Raw genomic sequence first — 21,730 nt, 5'->3', positions numbered from 1 at the left:
TTTGGAACCTTCTATTTCTATTGGTGGAATAGAAACTTTGCATGAAATTGTGTAAGAGCATGGCTCTATCTAGTAGGACGTTTATATCTGAGAAGTTTCCATGGCTTGCTTGCCTTCCAAATACAAATGGGGCCTGTTCGTGTTCAGAGAACTGTTTGATCTATTCAAGGTCAGACAGAATGTAAATACACTCTGAAAGGTATTTGATAGTAATAGAGATAAGTTACCTTTGACTTGAGCTAGAATAATAAACTATTAAAAAAAATTTCCTGTCCACATGGAAAGCAGTGTTGGACAGTGAAAAGCTCACTGGCTCTGGCTTTAGAAGATCTGGATTCTACTTCTGATGCGTACCATGGTGATATAGAATGATGAGTCAGAAAGTCCTTTGTTCGAATCCAGCCTCAAAAACTGAACCAGTTGTGTGACCCTGCGCAAGTCACTTAACTTAGTTTTCTCAGCTGTAAAATGAGTATAATAATAGCAAGTGACTTGTAGGGTTGTTTCAAGGATCAAATGAAATAATGTTTGTACAATGCCTGGAATGTAGCAGGTGCTATATAAATGCTTATTTTCCTCCCTCTTTACCTGTGTGACTTTGGAAAAATAATGCAAACTCTCTGGACATCAGTTTCTTTCTAAAAATAGGGAGTTGGACCAAGATCACATAATTGTTTGCTCCTGGGACATGACCTTAAGGTCATCTAGCCCAACCCTCTTACAGATGAGAAAACTGAAACCCAGAGGTTTAAAGTGTTCTGTATAAGCCTGAGTTCAAATCTGGCCTCAGACACTTACTTGCTGTGTGACCCTAGGCAAGTCACTTAACCCTGTTTGCCTCAATTTCCTTATTCATAAAATGAGCTGGAGAAGAAAATGGCGAGCTACTCCAGTATCTTTAGTAAGAAAACCCCAAATGGGCACTTGACAGAAATGACTGAACACCACCACAAGCAGGGATGTATTGGCACCTGCTCAGACTCAGGAGAGAGCTGGTTGTTAAATTTTCAGGGTGAGCATTTATACCTCAGAAATTGGCAAATACTGTGTTTCCCCGATAATAAGACACTGTCTTATTAATTTTTTTGGACAGAAAAACACCAGAGGGCTTATTTTCAGGGGAGGGCTTATTTTAATGAACATTGACGGCAATTTTAATAAACAGGTAAATGTGAACAAAAAAATGTACCTTTATTCAATAAGCAAATCACTGGGGAAGAACAGGATGACGCGCTCACTGCTGCAGCTCTGATTGGATGCAGCTCGGAGCGTGGCGTGCGTTTCGGGGGGGGACAGTGCATACAGAGGGTACCGTAATGTAGCATGTAGCGCAGGGGATCACCTTCACTACAGTAGCAATCTCAATAGGGCTTATTTTCGGGGGAGGGCTTATTTTAGAGGAATCTTACACAGTAAGGGGAGGGCTTATTTTCGGGATAGGTCTTCTTATCGGGGAAACACGGTACTATATAATCACGGCTGGATTTATTGCTTTGTTGCTTTTCTATAACTTAAGAAAGTGATGGTGAAAATGTTAGTAATGCAGATTAAACTTAAAAGTGTCCAGAGCCCAACCCCCTCCTTTCCCCATGGAAAAGACAGTTGTTAAATATCTACTAGCTCACCCCTAGGTATAAGCCGTAATGTTAGAAAGTTGCAGAGCTGGAATCCAAACTCATGCCTTCTGACTGAATCCAGTGGTCTTTCCTGAATGGTGCTTAAAGCCCCTCCCAACTTTGTATGTGTGATCCGCTAACGTAGGACAACTAATTCAGTCCCTTTCTCTCTTTTGTCATAAATCATCTCAACAAAATTCCCAGAGTTTACATGCAAAAGTGCCTTTACGTTGAATTCAGGCAATAACGGAGTGTTGACGGCACTGCTGGCCACTGAAAAGAACCAAGGCATAAGCTGTTTACAGCCCGATTGGGAAGCCAAAAAGCAATTAAGAGAAAATGCAAGCCAGTTTCCACTCTGTTTGTGGTGTAGACCAGTATTCTGATTGTTTAGGGAAAGGAGAACCAGTGGAAATGTAGCATTGTTGGCGATGTTTTAAAATATTGTTCCTATTTTTAGCGTTTTGTTTTTTAACCAAATACAGATTTGTATTTATTTATTTTTTTTGCAGAGCCAATTAAACATTTGGCTCTAGATATGTGGGGGGAAGGAAGGGGGATGAGAGAACAGCTTGACTAGACAGGCAGCTTTGGGCAGTGAAATCATGGGTAAATAGGTAAAGTAAAAGCTAAATTCTAGAGGGCGTTACAAACCTCAAAGCACTATAGAGTTCTGTTGTTGTTCAGTCATATCCAGCTTTGGGGTTTTCTGTATGGGGTTGCATTTCTGCTTCATTTTACAGATGAGGAAACTGAGGCAAAGAGGGTTAAGTGACTTGGCCAGGGTTACACATCTAAGACTGAATTTTAACTCCTTGCTCCAGGCCCAGCACTCTAGCCGTTGAGCCATCTAATAATACCTCATATAAGTTCTAGCTCTTATAAAATGCTAGCTATTAGCATATGTTAAATTTAACATGAAGAAACAAAACTGCCATGTTCATCTATGCTCTATGTTTTCATAAAGTTTTACTGAATTTTTTTTAATCAAAAAAAGGGATTAGAAATTAATCCAATTGGGAATTCAAAACCACTAATAGGTTCTTGAAGAGGCAGGAGACACGAGTTTTTTTTTGTTTTGTTTTTAATTGCCTTAGTAGGATGAGTCTGACTGGAAAGATAAAGGCAACAGGATGAGCTGGAGTCTTTTCAGAGGAAGTTAGGGGCAATGAGAGACCAACCCTTTGTACCTCACAGAGCAGTGTTTTTATACCTCTCCTATACACCTGCATTGTAACTGCACAAAACCGTAAACTTCTTGAAGACAGAAATTATGTCTTACCTTGGTAGATTTCCCAAGGTTTAGCACAGTGGCCTGTGCGTAGTCAGGCTACAAGAAGTTAAGTCTCCATCACCAGGTGGTGGGCACTAGCGACGCAAAGAAAGACAATCCTAGTCCTTAGGGGACTCACATTCTAACAGAGAAAGCACATAAATCACTTGGTATATACAAGTGATGGTTTATATGTACAAGTAGATGGAAAGAAATCTGGGTGACTAGCAAGCGTCCTCCTGAAGGTGGGAGATGAGGGACAGAGCGTTCCAGGCATGAGATGAGATGAGAGCCTAATACAAAGACGTACAAGTAGAAGATGGAGGATTGTGTGTAGGGAACAGCAAGGAGACCTATATGGTTGGATCAGAGAGTGAGGAAAGTTAGGAAGGGGCCAGGTTGTGAAGAGCTTTAATGACAGAGGACTTTATGGAAGTATTAGGGAGTTTGGGGGTAACACAGACAGACCCATTCTTTAGGAAAATCACTTTGGCAGCTGGGAGAGAATGAATTGAAGTGGGGAAAGGCTTAGAAACCAGACAGAGGCCTTTTGCAATAGTCCTGGCAAGAAACGATGAGGGTCTGATGATCTAGGATTGGGGACTTATCTGAGTGCAAAGAAGGGGCTGTAGAAGTAGAAATAGTAAACATTGGTTGAATTGAATGAGACACTGAACTAGGGTTGAGGGAATAGGGATTGAGAATGGAGAGTGAATAAAGCAATAAATCAAAGCTTTTTTTTTTTTTTTACATTTGTCATTACATTACAGGCTGTGGAGGTGACACCTCTTCCCCCTAACCTTCCTGTCCTCGCCATGGAGTTATTGGCTGTAACATTTAATCTCCAAACTCAGTGATTCATTGTTGTGGCTCAGCCTTTTGCAGTTATGTCTCACTCTTCATGACTCCATTTAGGGTTTTCTTAGCAAAGATACTAGAGTGATTTGCCATTTCTTTCTCCAGCTCATTTTACAGATGAGGAAACTGAGGCAAACAGGGTTAAGTGACATGCCCAGGGTCACATAGCTCTTAAGTATCTGAGGCTAGATTTAAACTCAAGGAAGTTGAGTCTTCCTAACTCTAGCCCCAACACTCAATCTACTATGTTTTTTAGAATGTCTGCATTTAGATATAGTGTTTATTCCAGTCCTAAATGCTTCTCTCTTTGCTTCATTCACTTTTCTACCAGGACATAATTTGGAATGTATTTCTAACAGTCGAGTGACGTCATCACTTGTGACTTCAAATGGTGAAATCACGACACATGAACAAGAGGCTGGGACCACAAATGGGACAAAGGTTCCTATGGTAGGAGTTGTCTCTGGCCAAGAGTCATTCCTCTCCCAAGACACGACATCTCCAGTTAACCTGACAGATGACCAGATTGCTGCTGGCTTCTATGGTAATTCCACATACTTGTTAGATCTATTTCTTTTTTTTTCTTTTTGGAGGGCAATTGGGGTTAAGTAACTTGCCCAAGGTTACACGGCTAGTTTTTTTGTGTTAAGTGTCTGAGGCTGGAACCGAACTCGGGTCCTCCTGACTCCAGGGCCGGCGCTCTTACTCATTGCGCCACCTAGCCGCCCCTAGATCTATTTCTTAACACCACAACCCCTTGTTAAACATTTCTAGCCATCCAATTAAATGTAATTGGACAAACATTTATTAAGCACCTACTTTATGTAGAGTCAGCATGGACCTAGTATATAGAGAGCTGACCTCAAAGCTAGGAACTTGAACCTAGCTTCAAGTTGTGAATCTGAGTAAATAACTTGTCCATGGTCTAGACCATACACTACAGAGAAGATCCTGACAAGCATCGGTGAGGGTAGTTCCCATACCTAGAAGTTCCTTTATTAATGAAATCACAGGTTCCGGGATTGATTTGGATCAGAGAAAAAATTTCATATGACTTTCTTAGTGCTGCTTTAAAGGCAAAAGAAATTTGATTTGACAGCAGCTATTTTTCTACTTCAGTTTCCTTCTTTTTTTAAATTATAAACTTAATAAACATGAACATTTTAATGTACAAGCATCAGAAAAGGTGGATTGTATGTGAAACTGTACGTTCTCTTAGTTTGTTCTAATAATGTGCTCGGGTGGTGCACTGGCTAGATGGAGCCTGGGGCTTGGCATCAGGAAGACCCAAGGTCCACTGTGGCCTTAAACTCTATAGAAGTGGCAGTTAACCTCCACGTTTCTTAAATGTAACACAAAGCCATCAAACTGCCTTTCTTCTGGCATTCCTGCTAATAGCTTTTGTTTTTATAAAGTTGTTCTGATGCTTTCTTTTTTCCCCCTTTTTTTGGGGGGGCACACCAGTATTACTACCCACTGATCTCTCCTCTCCCCAAGTAGAATCCCACTCTCGTAACAAATCAATCCACTCAGACAAGACAGAGTCACACACGAGAAAGGCATGGCCTCATCTCACTCCGCTCTTCTCATTCACAAGTGTTTTTAATTTTAAAAGAATTTATCCACAGTTTTCCAACAGCCTTTATTTTATTTTTTTCAAGCATACTTGCCCCAAATTATATGGCATTGTACGCAGAAATATAACAAATACATATGATGGTTTTGCCTTTGAGGCACATCAGCCTTTAGTCGGTATTGATATGTGTTCCTGACTGTTTTCTTTTTCACAGTATGTGCCAATAATGACAGTACTCTGAAGTCTATTATGAAGAAAGATGGGAAAAAAGAGGCCAATAACACAAAAAAGAATCTCCAGTTTGTTGGCATCAATGGAGGGTAAGGCAAAAGAGTGATGCTGTTTCTCTTTGTGATGGCCTGCCTCCCTTCCTTCTTTCCTGTACCAAATCACCCTCAAGGCTGCTGCTACTCTAGCCTATAATTGGATTTAACAATACCCAAAACGTCGTATTTGGAGATTCTTTTCTCTTATCTTCTAAGTTGTATTTGGAGATTCTCTTCTCTTCTCTTCTTGATAATTCTTGTCTTTTATTTAAGGATTATCTGATGAAAACGAACAAATTTCATCTTTACTTCCGATTGATTGTTAACAAAAATAACCCTTTCTGAAATATTACCCCCAGCAGATTCCTGGCTAGTCCTTAAAGAGTTCACACTTAACTTCTTGTCAGAATTCAAAACATTAACAGAAAAATAAAACAAAGGACAATAATAGAATTGTCCCTGTGCTTTAAAACTTACCTTTCCATCCTTGATACAGACCTTAGACATTTTGATCTAATGAGAGGCCACATCAGGGACCTTCTGATTATGGTATCACCAAGCAGAGTGTGCTGTATTCAGTTTTCATTGGTTTTGTTTTTCTGTTATTCCAAAAGACCTACATCATAGCCTGGCCACTTTTCCTACAGATGGCCCAAGACAATTAACCAGTGCGAGAGACCCAAATAGCTTTTTGAAATTACGTGCATAAAAATTCTTAATAGATACTTGCAAGAAAAACCCAATTCAGAATAAGCATTGAGGCACGTAAAGTTAACATCTGTGTTTTGATCCATTCTGTTCTATCTTATCCAAAAAAAGAGGAAAGAATGAAAGGAATGAGAAATAAAATTAAGAACTGGGCAACTTCAGACCTGGTTGGCTTTTGAATTAGGTTTATAAGTGTGTTTTCTTACTTTGCAGTAGATGTGATGGAATTTTTTTTTTAACTATGCATCATATCCATTGCTTGCCCAGGACATTTTATTCTTTTCAGAATTCTTTCAGTATCCTCAACTCATAAAGCCACAGGATTTTAAATGACTTTTGAAAGAGGTCAGTCTTTTTAACTTAGGGTATAAAAAGTTTAGAGTCCTAAATTATTGATATTATTTCAAGAGCTCCCCTACATAAAACTGTAGTGCTGAAAAGGGTCTTTGAGTGTCTTGTCCAGTCCCCTCATTTTACAGAGGAAGAAACTGAGACCAGAAAAATTAAGTATCTTGCTCCGTGGTACACAGGACTAAAACGTTGGTCTTCTGACCCTAAACCAGTATTCCTTCCACTAACCCTCATGCCATATACCCTACTAGATATTTCTAAGCCATATCACTGGGTCTGTCTGGACATACATGTGCATCTCCTGAAATCCCAATTGCCACCTAGGTATGAAACAACCTCAAGCGATGATTCCAGCTCAGATGAAAGCTCTTCTTCCGAGTCAGATGATGAATGTGATGTCCTTGAAGAGGAGGAGGAGGAGGTGGAGGACACTCAGGGAATGGCGGAAGGGCACCATGCAGTTAATGTTGAAAGTTTCAGGTCCGTCGATGTGGAGGAAAATGAAATAAAGGTTCCAGAAAGCAAACCAGAGATGGTGGAAATCAGAGAGAGGTGTGGTACATTCCTCTTCCCTCCCCCTTCCCCTATCATAACATGTGTAATGTTTACTTCGGGTGCAATAGAGTTGTCTTAACTAGAACAATCTTGTCCAGAGCTCCTTAGAAAAGAAAACTAACCGACAGACCGATGTTCACATTTCTAGTCATTCTATTAACAGGCAAGCTGGGGAGCATGACCACTTTTCTTATGATGGTGAGGATTATTTGGCTTCTGATCACCATAGAGACTTATGAAATCTTTGTTCTTCAGTTTTCTGGACCACATTTTAAACCTGAGAGACAACAACCCTCACATGTTCCTGTAAAGCTTTTTATTGTTTGTGTATCCATTTTACTTCTAAGACAAAAAACAGTTTTTAATGATTTTTTTTAAAGCTTTATCTCTAGCCATTTATTTCCTTGCAGGTATCAGTAAGCTATTATTACAGATTTGTTGGTTGTTGGGTAGGAATTTTTGTTAGTTTTCAACCGAAAGTGGAAATTATGAAGATGAACCGTGTCAGGCAGCTTTCAATATTTTGTTGTGAGTTGACCATTGGAGAATACCACTAGGAATAGACTTGGGAATATCACCAATAACTAACTGAAATTAAAATCCCAAATAAAACTCTGATGTTCTGAAATAGAGTTAGCTGAGAGTGCAGGAGCTCTTAATGTTCACCAACAAATATGGAATAGACTCTTTTGAAAAAGGATTGAAGGGGGTGGCCAGGTAGCACAGCGAGTAAGAGCACCAGCTCCAGTGTCAGGATGACCTGGGGATCAAATCCGGGCTCAGATACTCAGCACCACACCCAGAAATAACTGGCCGTGTAACCTTGAGCAAGTTACTTAACCCCAATTGCTTTAAAAAAAAAAAAAGGATTGAAGGGACTAGACAAATAATACACTGATACTTCATTAAGATAAGTACAAACAGCCCCTCCGAGATCCATTCATTTTTATTTGTCAAATAAAAGTTCAGCTGCATTAGTAAAAGGTGTTTTTGGGTCTACATTTATCTGCAGGTGTATTCGAGTAACTCAGATTTTTGTTGGGACTTTCAAGTTTTTACCTCTTTGAAAGAAGCACTTTTTTTTTCCAGCAACCAAAACAAATACTTAATTTTTTGATCAATAAATGTGCTCCCATTGTATGATGTATCCTAGTGTATAAATAAAAAATATATAAATGTATATAATAATTCTTGTGTATTAATAAGAATAATAAATAGAAATTATTTACTTTTATTATTTATAATTGTTTTATTTATACATATAAATAATTTTTATTTGTATGTATAAATACTGTTTTATATGGAAGTAAATAATCATTTTTGAAACTAATACTCTGTGGGCAGCTAGGTGGCACAGTGAAGTCAGGAGGACCTGAGTTCAAATGCGGCCTCAGACACTTAACACAAAACTAGCTGTGTGACCTTGGGCAAGTCACTTAAACCCAATTGTCCTACCTTCCCCCTCCAAAACTCAAAAAAAAAAAAAAACCAAACCTAATACTCTGTTTTGATATTTGTATCCAGAACCACTATAAAAGCAAAGGCCATTTTCACTATAAGAACTAAATGTCCAGCAAAGACTAGAAGCTGGAGGTGAATGTAAAATCCAAGTACAGGCTTTCAAGTACCAGCCAGCCCTTTTTCTTTGATCCTCAGGGACTAGTATTATACCTGAGGCCTCAGCTTGACCATTTGGCCTCTTGTATTTTAAAGGATGAAAAAATTTGTCTTAAGAATTATTCTTTATAAATCCAAATCAATTGACTTTTATTCTTTTAAACTTAGGTACGAATTGAATGAAAAGATGTTATCTGCGTGTATTCTGCTGAAAAATAACATCAATGATCCTAAAGCCCTGACCAGCAAAGATATGGTAAGCCAGACTGACATGGAGTCCCCATTACTGGTCTCTGTAAAGTTGGTGTTAATGTGAACCCTGACTCACTCACTAGCCAAACTCTGCCTCTAGAACCGTTTTCCGTTGCAGCCTTCTCCTCCCTTGAAGGAGTCAGATGGCCTCTTCTCAGTGCCACCAGCTCAGCGACCATTTACTGCCATCCTGTCTCTGGAGATTCTTACGCACCCTGTCCTTTTCTGGGGAGTGTGTCTTCATCTTTGAGGCATGTACTCAGAAATGGACATGTGAATGAGGTTCAGGCTTTTTGCATCCGCCTTTTCCCATTCTGTTTTCAGGATCATCATGGTCTAGGAATCAGCACACCAGGATTTGAGGCACATTTCTGTTTTTTGAAAGCTTGTTGTCTCTCTGGGCAGCATTCCTTTTTATTACAAAACTACATATTATCTTCTGATGTGGAATGCATACTGCAACTATTCTTAACCCTAAGAACGACCGTGGTGGCCTTCTCACGTTTCGAGGAGGTTCTGAAAAAAACAAAAACAAGCAGATTAAGGTTGCGTTGCTAGTTATGAACATTCTAGGAAAGGTTGCTTTCAGGTTCTGCTGCACTGGCTAAATCTGACAAACCAGCTCCTTGGGTTTCTGACTCAGCTGAAACTGTGACTCTTCCCTTCTCTGGCAGCCCAGAGCTCAGGGGCATTCAGAAATCTCAGCTTGACAATCATGTGCATTTGGGTTGGGTTTTTTTTTTTTTTTTGCAGTGACTGGTATAGTTGCATAACAACTGAGTAAAGAAGAAATTGTGAGCTAGCCATTCCATGAAAAGATTGATTTTTAAACTCCCAACAGCAGAAAAAGTTAGAAGCGATTTATGGACTGGTCCATACAAATAGGACCATTTATATCCTTGCAAATAAACTCTGAAATTAAAAAAAAAAAGCTATGCTATCATATATCCTATGCAGGTCCATTTTGGGAACACCCTAGACCAGCCCTGTCATTTTACAGGTTAGGAAACTGAAATCTAGATAAGTTGTGGCTTACCCAGGGCTGGCCATTTAATAACAGAGCTGAGATTAGAACCCAGGTTGCCTGGCCCCGTTTTAGGCTTACTTGACTCAGAATATAGAGCCTCTCTGTTTCTGTGACTAGTAAAGTATATTTTTTTTCAAAGATATCCTGTGATCATTTCACATATTTGATGTAATTACGTAAACCCACCCAAACCAATTAGTAACATCATTGGAGTGGGGCAGAGGAGAGTAACAATGAGACGAAAATTTTAAACGAAGCATTCCCAGGAAATTCCAGAGATCTAAGGAAAACACCGTGGCTGTGTTGGCAGAACAATGAAAAGGACGCTTTTTAAGGGCCTGCTAAGTGACAGGCTAATAAGCCCTTTACAGACACACAAATACTCATCTGATCCTCACCACGACCTTGGGAGGGAAGTGCTTGTATCGTCCTCATTTTACAAATGGGGAAACTGAGGCAAACAGCCATTAAGTGACTTGCCCAGGGTCATTCAACTAGAAAGTATTTGGGGCTAGATTTGACTACAGGCCTAGTGATCTAAAGCCCCCTAGCTCATACATGATGGGGTCTCAGTTGTTAGTTGTTAAATGAATTTCTATGCAAGCAATTTGGTGTTTACATTGGTAGAAATGGGAAAGAAGACAGTTTTGTTTTGTTTTGTTTTTAATTTGTGAGGGTTGGGAGGGAGATTTTGTTTTGACAGAACCCAACCAGCATTCAAACAAACCCACTCAACAAATTGCACTTTTCACACTGTTCAGCAAACCACTTAACACATGACTATAGCTGATAGTCGCTACCACTTCACATTTGAGGGAAAACAATTTAAAGAGCCTCGGGCTTGTGTTCATACCCCAGCTCTTACTAACTCTGACCTTCACTTACTCAAACTTCTTCTTCTTGTTCAGTCATGTCTGACTCTCTGTGACCCTATTTGGGGTTTTCTTGGCAGAGATATTGGAATCGTTTGCCATTTCCTTCCCCAGCTCATTTTATAGATGAGGAAACTGAGGCAAACAGGGTTAAGTGACTTGCCCAGGGTCACACAGATAGTAAGTGTCTGAGACTGGATTTGAACTCAGGAAGATGAGTCTTCCTGATTCCAAGCCCAGCACTCCATCCCCTACACCACCTACTTGCTCTTCCTCAAAAGTAAGTTACCTAAATCTCTAAAATGGGCATAAAAATACTTAATATTACAATTTTAGCAAGGTAGTTACAAGAATCAAATGAGATACTGCTTTTTTTCTTTTTGCTTTTCTTGGAGGGGAGAAGGTAGGGCAGTTGAGGTTAAATGACTTGCCCGAGGTCACACAGCTAGTGTGTGTGTGTGTGTAAAGTGCCTGAGGTCAGATTTGAACTCAGGTCCTTCTGACTCCAGGGACACTGTGCTGCCTACCTGCTCCTGAGATACTGCATTTAACAAGATTTTTAACTATAAAGCATCATATAAAAGTTTTATACTGTTGCTGTGATTTTTAATATTGTCCAGTGTTGTGACTCAGGGTGTGGCTGGTCAGCAGGAGGCAGTATCGCCAAGTACAGCAGGGGACATTAGAGATTCTATTGATGATTTTAGGGGAGTCATTTGTAAAGTATGTAAAAGGGCTTAAAATGTACACATTATTTTAAAAATTATTTTAGTTGATCTCTTTTTATATCTCCTCTATTTAACCATTTATCCTTTCCATTCTCTCTGTACTAGTAAGCAATCCCTTATAATAAAGAAGAAAAAATGAAAGGAAAAAAATTCAGCAAAAATAATCAACATATTGAAAAAGTCCAATGTTTTATGCATTACTCCAAAACCATAGTACCCCCCATGCGGCTAGGAGACGCAGTGAATAGATCACCAGCCCTGGAGTCAGGAAGACCTGAGGTCAAATTTGGCCTCAGACACTTAACATTTACTAGCCATGTGACCTTGGGCAAGTCACTTAACCCCAACTGCCCTGCCTTCCCCTCTCCAAAAAAAAAAAAAAAAAAGGAGTCAAGGGAAGGGTCTTCTTTGATTTGGGGCCCCTATCAGCAACTCACCTTTCTCTAGTGCCTTACAGTTAAAAACCAGGTTAAATAAAACATCTCAATTGCTTAGTGACTATGACGGCACAACCACATGTGATTTTGTTTGTTAACATTGACTTGGAAAAGAGGTAGAAACTCCTGTTTTGGATTAGTTGTTTCTGAAACCAGATTCTTGCCCACACTTGACTAAAAAAGGCCTGGTTGCCTGGACTGTTAGCTTGGGACTTAGAAAATCTATAAAAAGAAGTGGGGGAATGATGGCACTGCTTTTGTTTTTTTGGCAGAGATTCTGCCTCAACACCATCCAGCATGAGTGGTTCCGGGTATCGAGTCAGAAGGCAGCTGTCCCTGCTATGGTTGCAGACTACATCGCTGCTTTTGAGGAGGTCTCCCCTGAGGTCTCACAGCACATCATCAACATGGCAGATGGGAATGGAAACACAGCCCTTCACTACAGTGTCTCCCACTCCAACTTCGAGATCGTGAAGTTGCTTTTGGATGCCGGTATGTTGGCTGCCCTGCTCATCCCCCCAAATGAAAGCGTTTGGACATTCCTCAGAGAACCTGTGGGAGGAGGAGAGAGAGAGCTAGACCCTGGGGGAAAATCCCAGTTCTTTACTCGTCATCCTCTCCAAGATGCAGTTTTAACGTCTGTGAAATGGAGAGATTAATTTTTGTGCTACCCATCTCACAGGGGTGCTGCGCTTTATTTTCTCCATTTTATATATGAGGAAACAGAGGTTAAATGACTTGCCAAGGATCGCACAGCTAGTAAATGTCTTGAGGCTGGATTTGAACTCAGATCATACGTAGGTTATTATTACCCTGGTTCATTTGCATCAGAACTAAATAACTTTTTTCCCCTTCCGTCTTTACAAAATATAGCATATGTTTACTTAGTTCTGGAACAAACCTATGAAGCTTAATATCCAAGTAATACTAGATAAAAGAGTATGTCTTGTCTGCCTGGAAATAAGGTTTTGAAGATCATCTTACTTGTGAAGTAGCAAAAGAAGAGGCAGTTTTATTTAATGATCAATATCTTGTGATGATAATGGAATATTGTAATAACAATTTTGTATGTTATGATAATATAATAATGATGATAATACAGTTTTCTTACTCTCAGGTGAACCGTTTAAGCTATTGTGGCTGCTTTTGTGGCTTTGTTTTGCCCATCTATCCCTAACTCAGTTGACTGGAATTCTGTGCTAAAGGAGCACATGTGGTGGATTTGATTCCAGGTTACAGTAGGCCATGGCTGTACTGTATCATTCTAGCCAGCTATCTTGCAAAGGTAGAACATTTATCATAAAAAGGGAAATTCAGCAAGAGACCATGCATGTGTAGACCTAACTACTGGAAAATAAAGAACCATGGGGGCAGCTAGGTGGTTCAGTGAATAGAGCACCATCCCTGAGGTCAGGAGGACCTGAGTTCAAATCCGGCCTCAGACATTTGACATTTAATTAGCTGGGTGACCTTGGGCAAGTCACTTAACAACCCCGATTGCCTTGCCTTTCCCCCTCCAAAAAAGAAAGAACCATTAGACCATAGATATTTAGCTGGAAAGGACTTTCGAGTCATCTAGTCCAGTCTCCTAATTTTATACACGAGGAAGACAAAATGATGTTTCTGGGTTCATAGTACTAGTAAAGAGAAAATCAAGATTTTCACTGAAATTTTCTGACTATGCAGATTCAGCTCTTTGCATCTTACCATGCCAACACATCCCCTATTACAGTGGCAGGGGTTTAAGGTCAATATACTTTTATCAGAGCTGCAGTTAAAATTGTGTCAGTTCTAGAAAACCAACCATGGATTGGTATGTGGACTGAATTGTTCCTTGATCACTGAACCATCTCGATGAACTGTTGTTTTTTTGTTTTGTTTTTTGGTGAGTGAACTGTCTTGATGAAGAAAGAGAATAGCAGTACATATGTGTGTAATAAAAAATATATGTATCTGCATGCATACATATGGGTGTGTGTATTTTTTTCCCCAAAATCATTTGGTTTTGAGAGAGGCAGAATGGCATACTAGACAAACATCTGGCTTTGAAGCCAAGAAAACCTGGAAACAAATAATGAAGCCCAAAGAGGAAGATCCAACTTGAGAAAGTGGAAAATGATCCAGGTTTTTCCCTTTACTATTTTCCACCTCCCTCCTCAACTTCTTACCATTTGCTGCCAGTTCATGGAAAGGATGGTACACTGATCACTTCTTAGCTACACAAAAAGGGGGCAAGCTTGGCAGAGCTGCCCTTCTTCCATCTAAGCTTGCTTGGCGTCTAGCTCATGTCTTGCATGGTGACCTCCATCCCAAACGTTCAGATGGACTAGAGCCCTCTGCGCTTGGCCAGTCAGCCACAGTTGCACACGTTGTCCCTTACCCCAACATAGTGATGTCATTTTAGTTCTCTGCAAGTATGAAGTACAACATGCCTGGTAACCTAGGTGATAATTAATTACTTTGATTTTTTTCTTGTTTTTTTCTTTTTTAATTTTTTTTTTTAAGCAATCGGGGTTAAGTAACTTGCTCAAGGTTACATGGCAAGTTATTTCTGGATGTGTGTAGCAGCAAGCACCCTGGAGTCCCTAGGGTGGCTGCTCACACAGGTTCTTGGATCTGCTTTGATAAAGGAAAGCAACTCAAAATGGGTTAACAAGCTTACTTTAATCAGTCAGACATATATCGTTTACCTCGTTCAGGGGAAAAAGGTCAGCACCCCGAACTTCAGAGTATACAGGCAGAATTATCAAGACAGAAACAGATCTAGTAGACAGATTTCAAACTGTCCAATAATTACATCCATACCCAGTCAATGTCTGGGTTTCAACATCTGGGTTTTCTCAAAGCCGGGGGGCTCTGAACAACGGCTTCCCAGAATACAGATCAAATCACAGAACACTTCTCAAAGTGAGCCCCCAAAACAAAGCTACACATCAGGGCTTATATAACCTTCTCCTGGCTCAGAGAATGTAACAACCTTATTGACTCACTGGCCAATCAAAAAGTATCTACTGAAAAACAAGCCTCCCACCCCAGGCTCCAGGTGCACTTTAGCCTAGGGGCAGGGAAGATCTTCCAAATTTGCATTCCCATTACAGTGTGGTGCTGAGTATCTGAGCCCAGACCTGATCCAGGTCTTCTCAACACTGGAGTCAGTGCTCTTACTCACTGTGCTACCTGGCCGCCCCAATTACTTTGATTTTAAAAGAATCTTGAGACCTTTCCTTTCTACGCCTTGATAATGCCAGAAAAGGAATTCTTGAAAGGAAAGAAGTGAAACTGTCAGAAGGTAGTTGAAAATAGATTTGCAAAAAACCCACAACATTAATTGGAGAATATTAAATAGGTTATGGAAAGTAGATAATGCCATTGCTGGAAATAAAGTCTTTCAGATTAGACAAAAAAAAAAAAAAACTTCCTGTAGCTAGCTTTGGAGCAGTAAACAGTATGTGTGTACATACATGTATATATGTATAAACACATATACACCTATATATACACATACAGAGAGAGAGAACAGCATCTGAGAGAAACCTAGTACTAAATAGAAATATCGAAGGGACCCCAAGTGGAAACCCAGCCCTCCATTTCACCTCGGTGTATCTTTATACATGTTCCGTGTTTGCAAAGAACACAGTATCCCTGGAATGTAGCAGGCTATTGAACTGATGTAGTTTCTCATCTTTAACATCTTAGCTTAAACATCTGGTCTTACACAGATGGCTCATAAGGCCCCTTTCCTGCCCTTCCTATTCCTTTCCTTTAATTAGCATGTTCTGGACACATTTAAAACTTACTGGATGGTAAATTAGTAAGCCCCAGTAGACTTCTTAAGAATTATAGGAATAGAAAATTGTCTGGCTTTATTAGGTGTGTACAGAAAGAATGACTCTATTAGTTCTTGGCACTTTCTTAGAGGACTTAATATATCCATTCTCAGACCAAACAGGCCTGGGGCTCGACATCATTTAGTTGGAATAAGACTTCTGAAGAGCCAAAGACGTCAAAAATAGCACCTTGAGAGTTCTAAAATACTTTGTGGCAACAGCAAGTAGCCACAAGGAACATCCAGTGTCCACACAAGCTGGGTTTTTTTTTGGTGGTTCTCACAGACTTGCACAGTTTATTTCATCTCACCTTAGATGTTTACTAGCTCCATGACCCTGAGAAAATCCCTTCATTTTAATTGTGCCTCAGTTTCCTGATCTATAAAACGAAGGGGTTGGACTCAAACTGAGTCCAGCTGAAGAGACCAACTTGCAAGTTCTTTCTAGGTCTTACCCCATGATCTTAAGATGTTGCTGTAGCATCTGGATCTTTATTTTTTATATGTATATGAATACACACACACATATAAAACACATCACCACCTTTATTTTTTCCCTCCAGGACTATCATTACCTAAAGAGGTCTCGGGGCAAGCTCTAGAAGAGAATGACAGAAACCACCTAGAGGGGAGAGCCTATATGAGGAATATAGAAAAAGAGAGAAATCAGATAATTACAGGAGTCATGAATTAGAGAATGGATATTGAACAGAGAGTATGGATAATTTTTTAAATGGACAAAAATCTAAAAAAAAAATCTGCTTGACTGAGAGGAAAAAAAGTGGTGGTGGAGAGGGGGCAGGGGAGAATAGGTGGTACAATAGATAATGCTGGTTACCTGGAGTCTCTTTGCCTCAGTTTCCTCATTTGCAAAAAGGAGATAATAATTGTAAAGTACTTTTAGCACAGTGCCTGGCACATAGTCTGTGCTGTAAAAATATTGGCTATCATCATTATTATAACCACATAAAAGTAGGAGAGAAAAAGGAACTAACAATCAGCAAAATCCCAAAGGAAAGGGGTGACAAATGGGGAGGAAGGGATCAAGGAATAGAGGAAGACAGCCAGTGGAAACAGGCCACTTTAAGATCAGAGCAAAGAAAAGAACAGTGGAAAAGGGGGGAAATTTTAACTTGGAATAAATATAGATGCACACACACACACACACATATATATATATATATATACATGTATGTGTGTGTGTGTATTAGAGATGGCAACAAATATAAACCTAACCGAAGTATTCTTCCACCACCCTAAGCTGTGATGGTTGGGGGATTTCTGCATCTCCTTATCCTCAACCACCAATTGCAAATAAGTGGTGATGTGCTTTCTCTTCCCTTTATACCAGGGGTGGGGAACCTTCGGCCTCAAGGCCACATGTAGCCCTCTAGGTCTTCAAGTAAAACCCTTTGACTAAATCCAAACGTCACAGAATTTCTGTGTAGGACAGTCTGTTTTGGGGGAAAGGGGACATTTTGCTTAAGAACATCTCGTTTCCTCAACTTTCCTTGTGAATCACTCATCTTCTCTGAGTGCCTGCTACATTTCTGCCTGCAGAGGTTTCAGTGTGTGGGGGCTGCATTCCAAAGGGATTCTTCTTCTCCCTTGCAGATGTGTGTAATGTAGACCATCAGAACAAAGCTGGCTATACTCCCATCATGCTTGCGGCACTGGCTGCTGTGGAAGCTGAGAAAGATATGAGGGTCGTGGAAGAACTTTTTGGCTGTGGAGACGTGAATGCCAAAGCTAGCCAGGTCAGTTCTGCTGCTTTGTCATATGCGGTGGGTCCATTCTAGGAAGCGGGAAGACTGGGGAAGAGTTCTTTTTAGTATCTTGGAATGGCAGGCACATAGACCCATTTAGTGAAATCAGTCCCTGGCTGGTCACTGCTGCACTCAGGACTGCCTATGAATACCCAATCACCAGTCAGCCAGAGACAAGTTCACTGAAATGTTAAATTGGAATCTTTGTGTATCTTCTGTCTCCTTTCCCTTGAATCCTCACACACACACACACACACACATACACTTCTCTCTATATATATAGAAATATGTATATATTGCATTAGATGTACTTTATTTGATGGTCATCTCCCAGGAAATCTATATTGCCCCCTTTTCAGTATTCTTCCCCCTTCATTTTTTGATCACTTGGATCCTGTCCCTGCTTCTGGTCTAATACCGACTCAGCCCCTTCAGCTCTCTCCAACTTGACCTCTGTGGCAATTTCTAACTTTCTCTTGTGGGGTGTGTGTGTGTGTGCTTTTTCCTGAAGGCTGGGCAGACGGCCCTAATGCTTGCAGTCAGTCATGGAAGAATTGACATGGTAAAGGGTCTGCTGGCCTGTGGAGCAGATGTCAACATCCAGGATGACGAGGGCTCAACTGCCTTGATGTGTGCCAGTGAGCATGGCCACGTGGAGATAGTCAAGCTTCTGCTGGCACAGCCTGGGTGCAATGGCACCTTGGAGGACAATGTAAGCTGAAACAAAGACCTTAAGAATTGGGCCTTCTTAGTTAGGAAAGGGGGAAAGAAATGGAGAGGCACAGAAACAGGATACTGATGATGTTTATGGGAACCTACATGTTATTAGTCTGAAGAGTAATTGATTTGGAGTCAGAGGTCTTGTGTTCAAATCCCACCTTTGCTACCTACTACCCGTGTGATCTTGGGCAAGTCACTGAAAGTTTTGAGCCCCATCTATAGAAGGAGGGTGTTAGACAAGTTGGATTTGGAGAGTCCCCTCCAGCTCTAAATTTTTGTTCCTGTGCTTTATATAGAGCTGGGTTAGGACAAGAGGACAAAGTATAGTGAGTTTTCTTTTTTGGAATGTCAGCAATTACTTATTAAGCCAAATGCTGGACCATGTGTGAGATAAGAGAAAACTGACACAGTCCCAGTCCTCATTGATCTTATCTTGCAGGGGCATACAGTACCTACAGCTGGATGTTATAGTCAGTAGAGCACTGGGGAGTCAGGGAGACCAGAGTTCAAACCCAGCCTCAGACACTTGCTAGCCATGTGATACTGGGCGAGTCACTTAACCTTCTTTTCCTCAGTTTCCCCATCTGTAAAACCAGGATAATAATGGGATTAAATTAGATTTATAAAGCACTTTGCAAACTTTAAAGCTAAATTAAATTCTAGGTATTATTGTTATTACATAAACAACTAGAATGCATAACACATTACAATAAGTGAAAACAAAAGACAGTGTGTGTTCCAAGTATACTTAGGGAGAGATCTAGGAATCTTCATGGAGGAGATGCCTTCTGAGTTAGGATTAGAAAACTTGATAGGTTTCATTTAGCAGATATTAGGGCAGAGGAAAGAGAATCATCTGGGCATCAGATTTGAGGGCCCAGAGTCAGGAAATCTGGGACAGAACGTCCCATTTGGTGAATACGTAGCATATATTAAAGGGGGAAAGAGTGTGAGATATGGCTGGAAAGCTAGGGTGGTGCCATACTGTGGGCCAGTCTTCTAGACCAGGCGTGGAGTTTGGATTTCACTCATGCAGTGAGGGTGCCATTGAGAGGTTTTGAGCAGAGGGACCAGCATGACTGGGTCTATGAATAATGAAGACAACAGTGTGACAGTGGACTGGAGGGCAGAGAGAATGGAGGCAGGGAGACCAGTTAGGAGGTTATTTCAGTAGTACAGGTTGGCAGTACTGAGCCCTGCACTAAAGTGGGAGCAGATGAAGATGGGAAAGAACAGATAATAAAGGCATAGTGGAGGGGCAGAATGGACAGGACCTGTCAGCTGATCATATGTGGGCAGTTCGGGACAGAGAAGAGTCACAGACTTGCATATTTGATCACATGTGTTTTCATACACCCATGCACTTTGCACAGTTTTTTGCTTTTGGGGGGTTGGACATATCATTAGTTTTAGAAGGGACTCCTAACAAGGAACTTTGCAGCTTAACTGTTCTCAGCAATAGAAAGATCCAAAACAATTGCTATGGACTTCTGTTGAAAAATGCTGTTTATCTCCAGAGAAAGAACTGGTGGAGTCTGAATGCAGATTGAAGCATGCTTTTTTTTTTAACTTTATTTTTCTTGGGTTGTTTTTTATTTGTTAGTTTTGGTTTTGGTTTGAGGTTAAATACATTGCCATGATCACAAAGCCAGTCTGTGTCAGAGAAAGGATCGGAACCCAGGTTATCCAGATTCTCAAGCTGGTGTTCTGCCCACCTCTTACCCTATTTCAGTTGGTACTACATTTATTTTTGTGGATGTCCTGCCCTCCTGCCCCTGGGAAAGAAAAGTAAACAATTCTGAAATCTCAGTCTAGGGCAAGGGTGAAGATCAGCAAGGAAATTAGCACTGTGTGTGTGGGTGTGCTGTGTGTATGGGGGTGGTGTCCACTGAGAAAGGCACTGGGTGGCAGGCACTGGTCCTTGTGTCTCTGATTCTGAAAGGCTTATCTGTGGGGAGCGTGGCTTTTGACCACAGCTTTCTTTCAGTAGAGAACATTGAAAAGGTGGAAGAAAATGTCTTCCTTTGTCTCAAACTTCAAACCACTCAGTAGGGTCCAAGTCAGCTAGATAAGGAAGTCAGTGGAGGGTTTTATGGACTTGAAAAGTAAGGCACTGTGGCATTTCTGCTGCCTCTGTAGACCGTAGCTCCAGCAGATTCTTTTACTTCTGCCCCAGAGGAGCTAACATTCTCCCCTCTACTTTTCCTCAAGGCAGGAGATGTAGGTTGTTGTTATTTTTTTTTCCTCTGGCTAGTATCAGGGAAGGGCAGCTTGTGCCAACATTGTTAAACGGTTAATAGAGCCATACTGACTGTCCAGGAAGTCTTCAGATCGAGTTGCCTCTCTTTAATTAACTGCTTCTACATCCTCATCTGTCAAAAGGAAAAGGGTGGGGGAGTCAGGATGAGGGCCGTGAATCAGAGCTAGAGGGTCAGAGAGCAGCAGCCAAACAATTGGCTATGGGCACCGCTAATCAAATATTTCATTCAAGCAGACATTTGTAAAGAACCTGCCATGTGCGAGGCATTACAGTAGGGATACAAAAATGAAAAGGCTCAAAGGTTTTGAAAAGAGGGACAGCATAACCAGGTCTATGAATAATGAGGATTAGTCAGGCAGCAGAGTTCGAGAATGGATTGGAGGACAGAGAGAACAGAGGCAGGAAGACCAAATAGGAAATGATTTCAGTGGTCCAGGTGGATGGTAATGAGGACCTGTAGTGGAGTGGGAGCTGTGAGAATAGATAAGAGAGAACAGACATGAAATCTGTGGTGGGGATAGAATGGACAGGGCTTGTCAACAGGAGGGAGAGAGGAGAGTCAATAATTGTCCATGCTCTGGAGTCCTTTTAATTTGAGCAGTGATGATGTGAGATTTAAGCAGATAAATGTGATAGAAGGTTGGATGTTAGTGAGAGGGAAAGTGAGTTAAAAATGAAAGAGCAGCATGAAATAAGACTACCAGAGGACTTGGGGCCAGAAGGCCTTAAATGCCAGGCGAAAGAATTTGCATTTTTTCCTGGTGGTTTCAGAGGAGGCAGATGACCTGTCCACACTCTTCCATGAGTGAGATCATTTCGGTAGCTTTGTGAAAGATGGATTGAAAATGGTAGAAACTAGGACAGCTAGGTGGCAAAGTGAATCGAGCGCTGGCCCTGGAGTCAGGAGGACCTGAGTTCAAAACCGGCCTCAGACACTTGACCCTAGCTGTGTGACCTTGGGCGAGTCACTTAACACCAATTGCCCTCCCCTCCCCCCTCCAAAAAAAAGCAAAAAAAAAAAA

At 40.8% G+C, this 21,730-nt stretch overlaps 1 protein-coding gene across 2 annotated transcripts in view; it reads left to right on the top strand.

The window, feature by feature from the left end:
- Positions 1-21,730, top strand: part of KANK1 (KN motif and ankyrin repeat domains 1) — a 266,017-nt gene that overhangs the window by 240,699 nt on the left and 3,588 nt on the right. Inside the window, exons 5-11 of one of the 2 annotated variants that reach the window (XM_069086838.1) lie at positions 4,079-4,291; positions 5,538-5,643; positions 6,973-7,200; positions 8,989-9,076; positions 12,409-12,628; positions 17,577-17,719; positions 18,240-18,440. In XM_069086838.1, coding sequence (XP_068942939.1) covers positions 4,079-4,291; positions 5,538-5,643; positions 6,973-7,200; positions 8,989-9,076; positions 12,409-12,628; positions 17,577-17,719; positions 18,240-18,440 — 1,199 coding nt within the window. The remainder of the gene's footprint in view (positions 1-4,078; positions 4,292-5,537; positions 5,644-6,972; positions 7,201-8,988; positions 9,077-12,408; positions 12,629-17,576; positions 17,720-18,239; positions 18,441-21,730) is intronic. The other variant, XM_069086846.1, reaches the window with a different exon arrangement.

The sequence above is a fragment of the Petaurus breviceps genome, unplaced genomic scaffold (assembly GCF_028583685.1).
Source record: "Petaurus breviceps papuanus isolate PSGF00001 unplaced genomic scaffold, PetGlider_PUasm1.0 118, whole genome shotgun sequence".
Lineage (NCBI taxonomy): Eukaryota > Metazoa > Chordata > Mammalia > Diprotodontia > Petauridae > Petaurus > Petaurus breviceps.
Note: the sequence above shows the minus strand (reverse complement) of the source record. Positions and strands in the feature narration are given on the sequence as shown.